Source organism: Neltuma alba, unplaced genomic scaffold (assembly GCF_004799145.2).
Source record: "Neltuma alba isolate B1F8T4 unplaced genomic scaffold, ASM479914v2 tig00011167_pilon, whole genome shotgun sequence".
NCBI lineage: Eukaryota > Viridiplantae > Streptophyta > Magnoliopsida > Fabales > Fabaceae > Neltuma > Neltuma alba.
This window is the reverse complement of record NW_021635897.1, coordinates 13,164-29,666: the sequence shown is the minus strand read 5'-3', so window position 1 is coordinate 29,666 and position 16,503 is coordinate 13,164. Positions and strand designations below refer to the sequence as shown.

Sequence of the window (16,503 nt, the reverse complement as noted above, 5' to 3'; positions counted from 1 at the left end):
GAAAGACAGCCCACTCCACTGCTTCGTAAAAAATATAGTGCCAAATGAAGTAAGTGAAGCCTATAATCCAACGCCCAGCGGAATCCCTCATAATACCACCACATCCAACTTTGTTCTGCCTCTTGGAAATTCCTCCATCTACATTCATGGTCATCCAATACTGAGGAGGAAGACCCCATGGCAGATTAGGGGTATTAGGTCTTGAATCAATGTTGCAGCATTCAGTTGGGTCAATAAATTCCAAGAACTAAGGATGACAGTAGTAAGATTAATAGGTTTATGAAAATCATGCTCAAAACAAAACTTATTCCTCCAAGTCCATAATTTCCAAACAGCAACTCCCCAAAGAAGCTTCCATTCCAAATTGACTGAGGAGTTATCAACTCTAGCTAGATCTCTAGACAAATTGAAGCTAAACGAGTCCCTTGAAGAAGAAGAAAAGAATTGAGAGGCAAACCTGGGGTTGACCAGCTGATGCCGCATCTCTTTTGCATAGTCACTGTCCCTTAAAATATGAAGGACATCCTCTATGCTAGCATTACAGTAAGAACAAATAGGAGAAGAATTCAACCAGGTGCTCCTCCAACTACATTAGTAGGAAGTTTATTTTGAAAAGAAATCCACAAGAATGTTCAAATGCCTTCTACACCTTGCCATCTCCATATAGATTTAAAAACAAGGCTATAATGGTTTGGTGAGACCCTGTATAATATAGAATAGGCACTCTTTATAGTAAATTAGCCTTGAAGATTAGCCTTCCAAGTCATCACATCATTGCCTGTTTCATTAAAGGGTGGGATAACAGAGATAAGTCACTATACCACCTCTACATTCACCACTTGACTTAGTCTAGTGAAATCCCAATCGCCATTCCTTACCCAATCACTGACATGGCTATTTTCCCCCTCCAAAGTGAATTGTCTAGAACACATTTGTTTAATTAATTAATTTCTCTGGAAACATCCATCTATCACTGAAAAAAAATTCACAGATTCACCATTCCGAACTTGCCATCACAAACTATTATTAATCAACTGACTTTGCTAACAAATGAATTTCCAAAGCTTAGAATCACCACTTTGAAAATTCAATAGTTTGTTATCACTTCTGCACATATATTTGTAGAATAAAACTTCGGACCATAGGCCTTTAGTGCCAATCAACAGTTTCCATGCTAATTTGGCTCCAAAGGCTTGATTCATTAAGGTAAGATGTTTGAATCCCAATCCACCAAACTCCTTGGACATAGTGAGCTTTTCCCGTCCAATAGTGTGATACCCATGACTATCCTAGGTATGACCCCAAATGAAATTCCTCTGTAACCTCTCAACTTCATTGCATATGCACACAAGTAAGATAGAAAGGAACAGTACTCAGGACAAATTTTGCCAAGGTAATTCTCTCTGCCATAGAGAGGCAATTAGACTTCCAAGATGCCCACTTATTTCTGACTCTGTCGACTATGTACTGAAAAGTGTCAGAGGAACATCTCCCCCGAGTGAGCGGAAATCCAAGATATTTCCTAATTTCATCAGTGATCTTCATTCTAGTAAGAGAACTAAATTTTCTTTGCACAAAAACATGAACTCTAGGGGAGAAAAACATCGTAGACTTAACCTTACTGACCTTCGCTCTAAAGGCATTGCAGAAAGTGTCAGGACACTATTATATTCAGAGCTTGAGCTTCAGAAGCTTCTCCAAAAAGTAACAAATCATCAGCAAAAAGTAGATGGGATATCAAAGGACCATTCCTCATAAGTCAGATTCGTTTCCAGCTTTCATTATTTACATCATCAGTGATAATATGGGAGAGTTTTTTCATGCACATCACAAAAAGAAAAGGACAAGTTAGGTCCCCTTGCCAAAGTTGTCTAGAGGGAAGAAAAAAAAATTCAATTCTTGACCTATTCCATAGGACATTATAAGCAATTGAAGAAATGAAATGCATAATAAGATTAACGGACTTCTCGTCTGTTACAGCATCTTGAAGAACTTGGTGTAAAAAATCCTATCTAACTCTATCATAAGCCTTCTCCAAATCAATATTGAGTGCCACATATCCTTTCCTCCCTCTTGTTTTTCTCATAGTATGTAAGATATCCTCCACAATAATAATGTTATCTTGAATATGCCTTCTAGGATAAAGCTTGATTGGAAGGGAGAGATCAGTTCATCAATTAAACCTTTCATTCTTATAGATAAAATCTTAGTAACATACTTATAATGGACTGATCACAAGGAAATCAACCTAAAGTGTTCCACCCTTTAAGGATCATCTCTTTTGGGAATTAGAGCTATTAGACTCTTAGTCGCATCAGCTAGTGACGCATTGCCTTCAAAAGCTACTTTGACGAAATGATAAAAGGAATTATTCCCCTTGCCCAAATTCCATTGAAAAAAGATAGGGGAGAACCCATCAAAACCTAGAGCCTTACAAGGTCCCAGAGCAAATAATGCATCATGAATCTCTTACTCAGAGGGAATAAAGCTAAGGGAAGAAAGGGAATCCTTGAGTAAAGGAAAGTTACTTTTAGTTTGCAAAAAAGGTGGTCTCCTATATCAGCATTGAATAAGGATTTAAAATAATCAGCGACCAAAGCTTTTAGCTCATCTTCATCCTCCACCTACTGAACATTATCATTTTTAAGAGCCTTTATATGGTTCCGTCTTCTTCTCATATTGGTTTTTAGATGATAGTATCTAGTATTCCTATCACTCTTCGAAATCCATTCTGAACGAGATTTCTAGAACCATTTAATTTCCTCTAATCTCAACACTTCATCAGGTTCTTTCTGAAGAGACTTTCAAGTTATAGGGGAAAGAGCAAGAGGGATAGGCTACTGAGTTCTGAATACCAACTGAGTCTAGCTAGCAGAGTTTTTTTTTTCTTTTTTAAACAAACACAAACACATTTTTATTCCAGTTAAGAATAGCTATCCTGAAACTTCCCAAATTACCATTTAAATTAAGAGAATCAGACCAAACCTCATTAAGAAAAGGCTGAAAATTGTCATGAGCAAGCCACATGGCTTCAAATTGAAAGGCATGATCAGTAGAATTCCTTATCGAAGAGAAACCAAGACAAAAGAGCAAAGGAATATGATTTGAGAAATTAGTCTCAAGGAGTATCTTCAATGAGCTTCCAAGCATCAACATGAGAAAGGCCATATTAACTAAAGCTCTGTCTAGTTTTTTGAAAAGTCAAGAAAGCCCAGTCAAGCGAGGGCCTTTCCAAGTAAATTTCAAACCAAAAGAACTCAAATTTGAGAGACCACACAAATTAACCCAGTCTTGAAACCATCTCAATCTTCTATAGTTACAACCCACACCACCGATACGGTTTGATGGTTCTAAAATATCATTGAAATCTCCATAAAATACCCAAGGGCTTGAAATTCCAATTGAAAGAATTTGTAGTTTATCCTAGAGGAGTTGCTGATAATTTGAATGGGGGATAGAGTAAATAGCTGTAATAAGAAAAGGCAGTGTACCATCAAAGCAGCACTAAAGATGAAAAAATTGTCAATCTTCTTCAAGAACAATCACCGAAACAATGTTACTCTTCCAAGCTGCAAGCAAGCCACCGTATTTACCGATGTAGGGAATTATACGAATCTGGTCATAACCGAATACACGAAGGGGATGGAACTTGGATTCATCAGCACATCTAGTTTCAGAAAGCATGAAAAGCCTGGCCCGGCCTTCTTAAAAGCCACTTTTAAATTTCTTAAGAGGCTGCTTCCACAAGAGCCTCTTATGTTCCAAAAAAAGAAACTATCCATTAAAAAATAAACGGGCCGATTGGAAAACCCATTAAAAATCCCTAGACAGTTGCGTTTTGGGTACTACTATCTCAGCACTTTGGGCGGTCATCTTAGTACCATCACAAATTGGGCATTGCGACTCCAGCCCTATTTAACTGGTCACAGGGTCTACCTCTTCAATCCGTATTTCACCTGGAAGAAAAAGGAACATTATCTGACTGTTCCTCTCCCTTGCTGCTAGGCGTACTCACAGTGGTCCCCCCAATTTTCATCCTCGTATCATGCTCATCCTCTTTAGCCTCTACCATAGTGAGCAATAAAACGTCACTTTCATTCTTCCTATTTATCTGCAGAGTTTCTCTTGTCCTTTTCTCCGCATAACGCACCAGTACCTCCTACTGTACCTTCACTGATTGTGTGCTTTGCTCCAACCCGTTATTACCCTTTTTTGTACTACCCTACTTCATCGAATTGCCTCCTTTTCATCCTTTCTGAGCCTTGTTTTTCACCCTGTGATGTTGCTCTTCATTTGAGGGCATAACAGCTATGATGCTTTGATCTTCATTGATAATATGATTATCATCACTAACTTGATGATTAACTTCTTCCTCAGCCAATACACTGAAATGAGAGCCCCCTTTCACTGGCTATGAGTTGCTATCTTGTTTCTCTCTAGTTTTCCCTTGCCGTCGTGGCTTTTGAACTACCTTCCATTGTTCCTGCACATAACCAGATTGCAAATTCCCCTGTTCCACATTTAACTTCTCTGGTACAAAGTGATTCATTTCTGCGTGCTTTGTATCTTTCCTCTTCATGGGACAATTTTTAATCTTATGTCCATATATTCCACACCCACTACAAAGGAGATGCAATGCCTCATATTCGAGATAGTGTTCCTCTCCATCCAAAACAAATCCAGACATCAACTGTTTACCTAATTCCACCAAGAGGCAGACCATAGCAAAATTCCCTCTGAGTTGATGAGAGGTATTCATATCAACTTTGTTCAAGGTCTGCCTAATTCTGTTACTAATCATTGTCAAGGATTCTTCATCATAGCACTCTAGGAATACTTTTGGAACTTTGGCCCACAGAGCCACCTTATCAATACTAGCTCTATCAAGACAAAAATTAGGAATCCAAGGTTGAACAGTGAGAAAATGATCATATATCATCCATGGGCCTCTAGTAAGCGCGTTAAAATAGTCATCCTTATTAGTAAGCTTACTACAAGGTAACCAAAACCAATATTAATCAGATTAATAATACCTCGTTTAGCCCACATACTTTGCAACCTTGATTCCGAAGCCTTGTAATCGATAGTCCTGTCAAGCAATTTAATTATAACAGCTTTGCTCCAAGCATGACACAACCTTTTCTTCATCTTGTTGGAAAAGGTGATTGTAGGAAAGTTCCTCTCAGGGTCCTCAGTTATCTTGTAAGGGGGTTCATTCATATCTTGGTCCTAAGAACTAAGCAATTTCTTAGACATATAGTTGTCGGATAAGTGATCAATAGCATTATTGGGATCCTTTGCATGCTCATCGTCCCTATATGTTCCTTCATGTTAGGTTGTATTTGGGTCCCTAGGTGAGGCCATTCATCCTGAATACCACTTTTCCCAGCATCTTTGATCCCATTTTTAATCTTCTTGGAGTTCCTCATGCTTAAATCATCCTCTTCTTCACTTGAAGAAGGCACCAGGAAGGACGTCCTTTGCGAGAGCACAAGCACCATTGTTCACTCCCGGGACGTAACCCCACTCTGTTCGGCCAAGAGGATATATGTTACAAGCGCATCGAAAGTCCCATTCGCCATGCTTTTGTTTTGTTACAAGGAGAGTTAAATGAGGGTATACTTGGAATGCTAACCCACCAAGACCATAGTAGGCTGGTTTTTTTTTTTGGGCTTGGAAAACAATAATAGTTCCCTTTTTGTTTTGAAACAAAATGAAAAACGACAAACAACAGTATAATTGGTACAGAAATGAATAAATTTGGGCTAGTGAATGACCAATAATTTAATTTCAAGGTCTCTAATTACTTAAACATACTATCTTTAGTCACGATTATTTAAGCTCTAAACAATTCACACTTGTATTCTCAAATTTGTAATTTGTTGAAAAGTACTTCACTACCAAAAAAAAAATCAAATTAGCGATGGATTTTAGTGACGGAATTTCCATCACTAATCAAATTTAACGACGGATTAGCAACGAATTAGCGACGGAATTTAGTTAGTGACGGAATTAGTAATAGAATTTTTTCCGTCACTACCTCCACCGTCACTAAATAATTAGTGACAAAATTCAAAATTCCGTCCTTAATTACTGACGGATTAGCGACGGAAATTAGTCACAGAAATTTTCTGTCACTAATTAATGACAAAGATCCCACAAAAATTCTGTCACAAAATAGCAACGGATTTGTGACGGAAAATTCCGCCACAAATTTATGGCTGAATTTTCTATCACAAATCCATCACTAATTTTTTTTTTATTTTGTAAATTTAAAACACCACGTGGCAATAATTAATTGCACCACATGTCATGTTTGTGACCGCCACCTCATCACCAGCTGCCACCTCATCAACCCTCTCTCTCCCATGTTGCCACGTCATCGCCACATGTCCATCATTGTGAGCTTCCACATCATCATCGGCCACCACCTCATCAACCCTCTCTCTCCCATGTTGCCACGTCATCCACCACCTCATCAATCCTCTCTCTCCCATGTTGCCACGTCATTGCCACATGTCTATCACTGTGAGCTTCCACGTCATCACTGGCTGCCACCTCATCAACCCTCTCTCTCACATGTTTCCACATCATCGTTTTTATCTACGTCATTGCCATGTGTCCATCACTATGAGCCGCAACATCATCGCCTTGTCCACATCATCGCCACATCACAAATTGGCTCAATTTTGTGAAAGAGTTTTGGTTTGATCTTGGGACCTCCTACACATGTGCTGAAACCTTTGCTAGTTGAGTTGAGAAGCACCTGTGAAATTTTTATACAAAAATTAATATATATAATATTTCTAACAACAAATACAAATATATATAATAAATATTATGTACATAATTTAATATATATTATATAATTTAATATATTATTATTTATTTGAATTTAATTTTTATATATTAGCAAAAAAATTAATAATTTATATTTTTATTCATATATTTAACGGAATAACAAGTTGTATACTGTATATTTTTATTTTCTTTTATAATATTTTTATGTTTTAATTTTTATATAATATATTATTTAAAAATATGATATTTTATATTTTTATTTGAATAAGAATTTTAAAAAATTATTATTATATATTTATATTATATTTTAAGTGGCGGATTAGTGACAAAAAAATTCCGTTACTAATTTTCGTCACAAAATGTCTTGTAATGGGAGTTAGTAACAAATTAGTGATGAAAATTAGTAACGGAAAAATTCTATCACTAATTTCGGTCACAAAATGTTTTGTGATTGGAGTTAGTGACAGATTAGTAACGGAAAAATTCCGTCACTAATCTCCGTCACTAATTATTTAAAACAAAATTAGTGATGGACTTTTGACAGAATTTAGTGACGGAATTTTGAATTCCGTCACTAATCCCTAGCTAATTTAGTGACGGAAATTTTCCGTTACTAAATTCCGTCGCTAATTTTAGCGACGAAATTTGTAAAGGATTAGTGACAGATTAGCGACAGAATTTAAATTTCGTCACTAATTTCCTGTTTTTTTGTAGTGCTTTATGATTGAGCTTCAAAATTTTTAAACAGAGCATGGGAAATTAACTTGTATAGCTTTTGCAAATTTCATAAATTTGACGATGTACATTTATATTTTCAAGTTTAAAACGTGTTAACAAATAATTTGTAATTAATCTTTTAAATTTGCAACTTGTTAATTTATAGTTATCTTTTCAATTTGTCAAACGAAACATTGGAAATTAATTTGTACAATTATTTATGAGTTTGTAAATCTGCATCTTGTTAAAGAGTAATTTACAACTGGCTTTTCAATTTTCAAGACAAAACAATGAAAATTAATTTGGAGTTTTTTTTTTTCAAATTTTAATTTATCCTCATAAGATCATATATATATATATATATATCTCTCTCTCTAGAGAAGGGGGTTAATATAATTTTTAACCCCTGAAATTTAACCTAATTTTGATTTAGTCTTTGAAAAATTTGAAACCAATAATTTTGTTCCTTAAAATTTGACCTCATTTTACTTCTAATATTTGAAACTCGAAACCAGATTTTGATAACTAAAATTTGACTTCATTTTGGTATGTTTAAAAATTTTTAATTCCTGAATCAATTTTTTTATCCCTAAAACAATGACCAAAAACAGAATGAGGTCAAAAGGGACTAAAGATGATATCAATGCTCTATGTGTGTGTGTGTGTGTGTGTGTGTATATATATATATATATCCTCATGCTCTAATCGTCCCAAAAGTAAAGCTTACTTCCTCTGGTCTTATTAGAAGGCATTCTTAACTGATTCTTCTGTACGACTAAAACATGAAATCTATTGTAAATTGATTTTTTTCCCCCAAATTTAGCCCCAACTTAAATGAAGTAGATAGAGAAACATGAAGTTTGAGGAGCTTATTAGTATTAAACCTTAATTAATAGCAATGATAAAATTAGAAAGTAGCAATTAATTAATGAGGTACTTGACGACTACATTTATATACTAGGATAAAAAATTAATTTTATGGAAGATGCCTTAAAATAAGTATCAGAGGAAGTATCTAAGAATTCTCAACCCTATACTGACATTATTTAATAACAGCACTCACTAACACAAATCATCTCTATCCATCAAATTTTTGCCCTCACATGGCACAATAAGTGGATTAACTAATCCCAGCTAATGAATACTAATAACTTGGGAAAAAAAGAAAAAGGAAAGCATACATGCCATTGTACATAATAACTTAGGGAGTGTTTGGATGAAAACTAAACTATGATTTTAAAAGTGTTTTTATGGTATATGAAGTAAATATGTAGAGGAATTTACTTCGTTTTGCGTAAAAATACTTTTGAAAAGTACTTTTACACAATCCCAAACACCCCCTTAAAGTCAACCATGATAAAAAAAGTGCTTATCCCGGTTTAAAATTACCAAAATTTCTAATCTTTACTTTCATAAATCAAATGGACCTTCTATTTTGAGGATATATATGGACAATGAATATACACCAGAAAAAACCTGGTCAGTTCAGCCTTACATGAAGAGCCAAAATTTTTCCACAAACTTCCAAATATAGCAAAAGCACAGACCCAGATTCCCACTAGGCTATTTTCTTCAGCCAAATCATTGAAAGAAGGAACATAATCGTGGAATAAACTAATATTAAATGGCATTCATGTTCTCTGGAAAATCAGTGGATTAATGATACATATATCCATGGATAATCAAACACATAAATAAGTGGCCATAATTGCATTATTGACTTTAAGATTTTTAAATATTCTCCTGTCTACATGATTATTGATTCCTCAACTTAATTAACATACATATGTTTCTATTCATATAGAGCTGTGTTTGACAACCGGGTCGTGGGAATAGCAACGAGAGGAACTTTCTTTTTCAATACAATACCAAATTTCTCGGACATATCTAACTCTTGGCTTTCAGGAATCTTCCAGTCAAATGAATGCATTAGGGTTGCAACAGAATACAGAAAGGTCCTCTCAGCCATGGCTATTCCTGCGCATATTCTTCGTCCAGACCCAAATGGAAAATACTCAAAGTCATTCCCACTAAAATCCCATTTAGAATCTAAGAACCTTGTGGGGTCGAACTTTAGAGGATTGACCCAAATGGTAGGGTCCCTATGTATGGCCCACACGTTGATGAACACTCGAGAACCTTTTGGGATAGTGTAGCCTCCCACAGTGGTGCTTTCACTTGGGCAATGAGGAACTAATAGAGGAAGAGCAGGATGCAACCTAAGACTTTCTTTCATCACCGCAAATAGGTATGGGAGTTTGTGAATGTGAGACTCTTCTACCATGTTTTGTCTTCCCACTACACTGTCCAATTCTTCTTGGACTCTTCTCATCACCTCAGGTTCATTTATGATATGAGCCATCGCAAATTCAATTGTGTTGGAAGACGTGTCGCTTCCACCCACCACCATATCCTGCCCATAAATTGATTTCACCGTAGGGAGACAATTAACTAGTCTGCTGATTGGTTTTGGACGAGCGTGAAGTGCTCATGCTAATTTGGTCTACATTTAATTTGAATTTTTATGTTTTAAAAAAATTATCATATATAATTTAAAATAAAAGTAAACTTATAATTGGCATTATCTAAATGGGACATTTATGTTTTGGATAAGGAAAATCTTCTAGACAAAGACTTTAAGTAATTGTTAGCGTAAGTTGTTTATTCAATATTTCAAAAAAGCTCTTTCAATATTTAGGGAAAATTAAGATAAAAAACCTAGAGAAAATAATACTCCTTCAATCCTTAATATAAGACTTATTTAAGTTAGATAATAATCATAAATATGGTATATGTTTTTCAAAATATCCCCAGTTAAAACTTCTTTAAAAAACTGACATTCCAAAAAATATTTTAAATTATTTTATTAAAAATATAAAACAGTAGAATTGATGTAGTCTAGAATTAATGAGTAATAAGTACTCACTCACTTTATAAAATATATAGGTGTATTATTAATAAGTAATAAGTATTATTGTGGTATTTAATGATTTAATAGGGGTAATTTGGAAAAGAATTGGTAAATATGACAAACAAATCCTATATTTAGGATCAAGATCAACTTTTTAATTATGTCCTATATTAAGGAACAGAGGAGTACTTATTAAAGATGATCATAAAAATTGTAATTAATAAAAAGGACCAAATTTCAAAATATAAATTTAAAAATACCAAACTATCCTCAGTCAAACCTCCTATTTTCTCTCATACATTCCGATTTCTTTTTTGTCAAAAAAAAAATAATTTTTTGTCTTTTAAGATTGCCCTCATTTGGTTTGGTCTCTAAAATTCAAACTATGGATTTTAGTCTTTCAAAAGATAAAATTGTTCAAATTTATTAAATTATAGAGACTTAATATTTTAAATGAAAAGAAATTTGATTGATTAAATTCTATAGTAACTTGATGGATTAAAAAAAACAAACTTAAACATTGAAAATTATATTAACACTAAAAAAACAAAAAACTAAAACTGCCCGGCATCAACACGACCGTACCCTATTTTTAACTTTTATTTTTCACCAATATCCATGTATCATTTAATTATTAATGAAGATATTTATGCATTTATATCATTAAGTTTTTCCCATCCGATTTATATTATTATAACTCACATACATAATATTTCTTATAAAAAATTTACTTAAAAAACATTTCTTTGAACTTTTTATTGGTTAATTTTTTTTTATGTATAGATATCTTCTTTTTACAGACAATTTTATTCAAAATATTATCAAATACTAAATATGAGCACTTTTAATTTTTATTTTTATTTTCTAGACATATATAACATTCACTTAACATATATAAAAATTATAAGAGATTGAGTTTTACTAAAATTATATAATTTTTATTTTTAATTAAAGTTTGTGATTTTAAAAATAAAATCTTAATTTAAAAAACCGAAAAATGCTCGCATAATTTTTTTAATATATATATATATGTAAGTTGTAAAAATTGAGATAAATTTTGTTTAATTTAGCGAATTTAAATTTTTTAAAAATAGAATGTGGGAGAGGTAACGTAGGAGGTTTAATTTGGTTATGCGCAATTTAGTATTTTTAAATTTACATTTTGATTTTTAATTTTTCTAAGTAATTATAATTTTTATGGGTCTCCTAAATAAAATCATTCTCTTGAGGTACTTCATTCTAATTTCTCCTAGCATTTATCATAATTATTTTTAGTAAATTAAATTATAAAAAGTTAAAATGAATGTCTTAAAAAAATGAGATGGTTGAGGGAAAAAAACATACCATTAGGAGGGCCTTAATGTGGGTCATGGTGAGTGGCGTTTTAGAATCCTCTTCATCCTTCAATTTCAACAGGAACTGCAAAAAATCTTTACTTTCTCCACTTCCACTTTCGTTGTTCTTCCTCAGTCGCAGCTCAATCATCTTCTCGAAGATCTGATCAAACCGCCGAGCCAATAAACGCATCTGTTTCTCAACACCTTGCAAATCAAACCAGGCCAACCCAGAAAAGAAGTCCGACAGGTTGGGTTTCCCCAATAGCGCCGTCATGTGCGCCACCACTTCCCTGAACTCCGACCCCACAGCTGCCCTCTCATCTCCTTCCAACGTCCCACCCCACATCATGTTCGTAATCACATTTAATATGGTAAGAAACATTTGCTCCCCAATATCCACCGGAGACCCGACCCGGCTGTACAGATATCCCACGGTTTTTCTGATCTCCCTCCGACGGAGCTCATAAACGGAGTCCAAGGTGGTGTTGCTGAGCATCTTAAGCACACAAACTTTCCTCAACATCCGCCACTCAGGTCCGTAAGGAGTCCAAACAATGTCTTTTCCGCCGTAGGTGGCTAACCTGCCGGCGACAGGGACGTCACGGTTGGCGAAAGTGACGTCATGGTCTTTGAGCACTTGGCGAGCAATTGAAGGAGATGAAACGACGACGGCAGTTTTGGATCCAAGTCGGAGCGAGAAGATAGGACCATAGGTTTGAGACAAAGAGGCAAAGTAAGAGTGAAGCTCTGGATCTATTGAGAGAAGATTGCCGAACAAGGGGAGGCCTCGGGGACCTGGAGGTGGCTTAGAGCTGGGTTTGGTGAAGCAGATCCAGGCATACCAGGCGACGGCGAGAATGCCACAAAAAGCAAGAAACAGAGGTGTGAGAGAATCCCACTGGGTTAGGGACTCCATCAGATTCTGAAAGAGAGCCGGTGGGAAAGCTGTCATCCTCAAATTTCTGATCCAGCCAGGAGCAAGGACCAGAGGCAAAGGATATTTATGAGAAATGTAGGTGAGGCTGACATCGAATACCGGCCGCCGCTGACGCCAAAGCCGGGCGTTGTCCGCTTCATAAAATCTGATTCTCTTTTCTCTTCGGGCCACACATCTATCTGATCTATTTATCAGATGTTTGCACCGGTTTTATTATTTTCTTAATAAAAAATTAATAACTGTTATGAATATTATAATATGTGGATGTCCATCTCCTCTTCTTCCTTTTCCTCTTTCTCTTCCTCTCAACTTCATCATCAACTCCCACTACTTCCACTAGGCATTAATCTTCCATTACTCTATTACCTTTCCACTATGCCTTTAATCTTGTAACTCTCCCTACTCATATTCATATGGTTTATTGCCCACTATCTATCATTTAAGTACAAATGTAACTTATGTGTGAAACTATGCCTATAAATAAGGCATGTCATTGTATTGTGAGGTAAGTGAAGCAACTGAAGGAATATAATATCATTTTCTCATTTTCTTGTTTACTTCTCTTCTCCAATCTACTTTCATTGTTGGTTAATTTCATAATACATTATCAGCACAAGACTCTACTATCAGAGTTCATGGCTCCTAGTTGATACACGTTGAGGTTTTGTTCATTGAATGAAGATAGTTTGATCCGAACAGTTTGGTAAGATTTCTCCAATTTATTTAGAGGAAATGGTGGTTTTGCATATTAACCCTATTGATTCATTGGTAGCCGAATATATTATTTATCATATTTTTATTTCTTATTTTTCTTATATTTTTATGATCCTATTGTCCTTATACTTCTTGATTTGCTATGACGTTTATGTTCATCTATAACATTATTATATATGATTATCATCTCCGACATTAGTTAATTGTTATCTTAGAAAGAAAATATTAAACATATAAATGAATGGCTAAATAGCCATTATATTCTTGATTTTGTGATTAGATGGCCAGAAGCCACATCATGTTTTGATGATTATTTGATAACAGAGCATCTTGTGGTAGTAACAGATGGCATGACAAAATTATCACAATTTGATAATTTATATCAAAGTCTTGAAGATTGATGGTTAAAAATGAAACGATACAAAAGAACTTTGTAGTTCTGAAAATTTTGTTATAGTCCGGAAGACTAATATTTGAGAAAATTGATGGTGTGCTATTGAAAGCAAAGAATATATTCATAAGAATGATAAAGAGTATGATCACATTCTATCAGTGGAACTGATAACTAAAAGGACAATAATTTTGGGGCTTGGCTATTGAATCATAACAGCAGAATTAGTAATAGCCCTATGATCAATATGATAAAATAATGAATAACTGTTATAATATGACTAGAACTCATATAGACAAATATGTATTAGTTCATTGAAAAGCAAATGTTAAAGAAAAATGGTTGTGGAATCAAAAAGACCATGTGATATTATGAAAATATCGAAGCTAATTTTAATGCCTGAAGGCAGTAGTAAGTTGTAAAGAAAAATAGATATCCAAAGTATATATAAAAATAGAAAATATATAAATATATGCCTAGAAGGCTATATGTATAATGTTTAATTTCTACCAGTCTTTAAATTTATCATGATTTGTGATAAACAAATTGTTATAAGAATTTGATATTGTGATATTGATAAATGTGTGATATAAAACTAAATAGATCAAATAGACCCAAAAGTTACTAGTTATACTTTATTTATTTATATCTTATTTATATGATCTGATTCAATATTAGTTTTGAATATTTTAAATGTATATAGTACACTGATCAATATTGAAAAGTTTTGAACGTTAAGTACTTTACTTTTAAAAGTTCATTTTAAATGTTCTTCATCATTTTTGTGTGTTTTCTATGTGTCTTGTAAGTTAAATCTATGATACTCATAATTATTTGTTATTATGTTAATAATATATTGAAATAGAGTTGTCTTTCATATTCCTCTTAAATTATATAGTTCCTAAAGAACTCGATGTAATAGTATTAATATAGTTCCAGAAGAACTAATACTGATTTTTCTTTATGAGCAGACAAAGTATTGATAGTGAAAAATATGACCCATGGATCTACATCACAGCTTTGGTTCTCCAAAGAGTGTAAATGCTATAGTACAATTGGATTAAAATCCGTAACTATATATAAACTTGGAAGTACTTGGGCATCCAAGCCAAAGATAGGTTATTGGCTTTAACCTATTATATGCTAGCAGTTGTTTATGAAATATATGAATAAAGGAATCATGTTTTAATGACTTAATCTTGAGGGGAAAAACTGTTAGAATACAAGTATGAGTTGATATTGAATATATTTTTCATAAATGGATATCATCAATCATATGTTATATTGAAAAGTTTATTATTGGTAACGAAACATGGTACAGTAAACCAGAAGTTTACTGATATAATTAGATTTATTGTTGGCGAGACTTGTTTGATCATCTTAAACTATATAATTATTGAAGATTATGTATTGATATCCATTGAAGAACCCGAATAGCCAACATTTTTAAGAATCCGTATATGCTGCTTGTTCTCAAAGAAAATTAATTATAAAATATCACTAGTTATGTTTTGTTTTTGAATGAATCACTATATCTCTGGAAATATATATAGGCCCATTTAGAAGCACATAAGCCATACAAGTATTCAATATTTGATAGATGCATCTATATAAAATGGTAAGATGTGTGATTGATATTAATTTGCAACCTGAAATTTGCAAGATTATTTAGATAAATATTTCCAGACTATGTGATTCCCAAAACTTGATTTCAAAGATGCTAGTGAATTTATATATCAGGCTTTTAATGTTGAAAAACCTGCTTAACAAATTGATCTAGCAAAATCATTTGTTAATGCCTCCGTGAATAGCTTGATCAATATTTATGAGAACAAATTTTTCCATTTTAGTGTTGGCATATTTGATATATTGCAGCACTTATACACATCAAGGCAACAAAATTCTCCCGATAAAATTGGCTTTTGGTCAGGAGCAAGATATTTTCCATCTAAAGATTGAAATGTGCAATATTTATTCTTACCAATCCACCACAATGCACATAGATGGATATTTAAAGAAAATTGGGACATATGTTGGGTAAGAACCTCTTTCTTCTTGTTTGTTTTTAAATGGAACAAAATAATGTTCCTAAAAGAAGCAAATGGATTTAGGAGACTTATACTACATAATTAGTTGACTGTTATTCGACAAAGTTTTCCTAACATGAGGGGGAGAAATTGAGTAGCTGGAAAAGAGAATGCATGGAATGCATTATTACTATTAAATATAGATCCTCAAATATATTAGTATGGACCAGAAGTTCATCAAAATTGCATTCATGAAATACTACAAAATATTTTACTGACTTGAATAAAAAAATTTAAATCTCTTATTCCAGCTGAAAATGCTCCAATTATTTTGAATATTAAGACATACCAGAAGCATGAGAGGTTAATCGGTTCCAATATAAATATCTTGACTAAAGAGGAGCATACAACTTAGAAGTTGTATTGAGGAGGCATGTACTCTAGAAGAGTGTCAGGACATAACTAATTATAAAACCCCAGAAGAGGTTCAGGTACCTGAAAAGGAAGAAAGATATCTCAACAAGTTATGTCACAAAAGAAAAAATGAAACCGAAAAGGTAAAGTTGTCGACAATAATTTTCATAAGAATATCACATGATAAAAAAAGGATCTTACGTATAGATCTATCATACAAAGTAAATATAAATTTGGCCAAGAAGAAAAGAAAA

General features: G+C 33.6%; 1 protein-coding gene across 1 annotated transcript; it reads right to left on the bottom strand.

Moving 5' to 3' along the window:
* Positions 1–9,154: 9,154 nt before the first annotated feature.
* LOC114762012 (geraniol 8-hydroxylase) lies at positions 9,155–12,842 on the bottom strand. Its single transcript, XM_028951465.1, has 2 exons — positions 11,774–12,842; positions 9,155–9,931 (listed from the first exon to the last, which is right to left on the bottom strand). Exons 1-2 carry the CDS (start codon positions 12,716–12,718, stop codon positions 9,311–9,313), a joined length of 1,566 nt encoding a protein of 521 aa, XP_028807298.1. The 5' UTR covers positions 12,719–12,842; the 3' UTR covers positions 9,155–9,310.
* Between the last annotated feature and the right edge of the window lie 3,661 nt (positions 12,843–16,503).

Excerpts from the sequence above, each read along its gene's own strand:
- LOC114762012 (XM_028951465.1), bottom strand. The coding sequence starts at position 12,718 with ATGACAGCTTTCCCACCGGCTCTCTTTCAGAATCTGATGGAGTCCCTA. Across the intron at positions 9,932-11,773 it reads ACATTAAGGCCCTCCTAATG|GATATGGTGGTGGGTGGAAG; the intron begins GTATGTTTTTTT and ends ATTTATGGGCAG.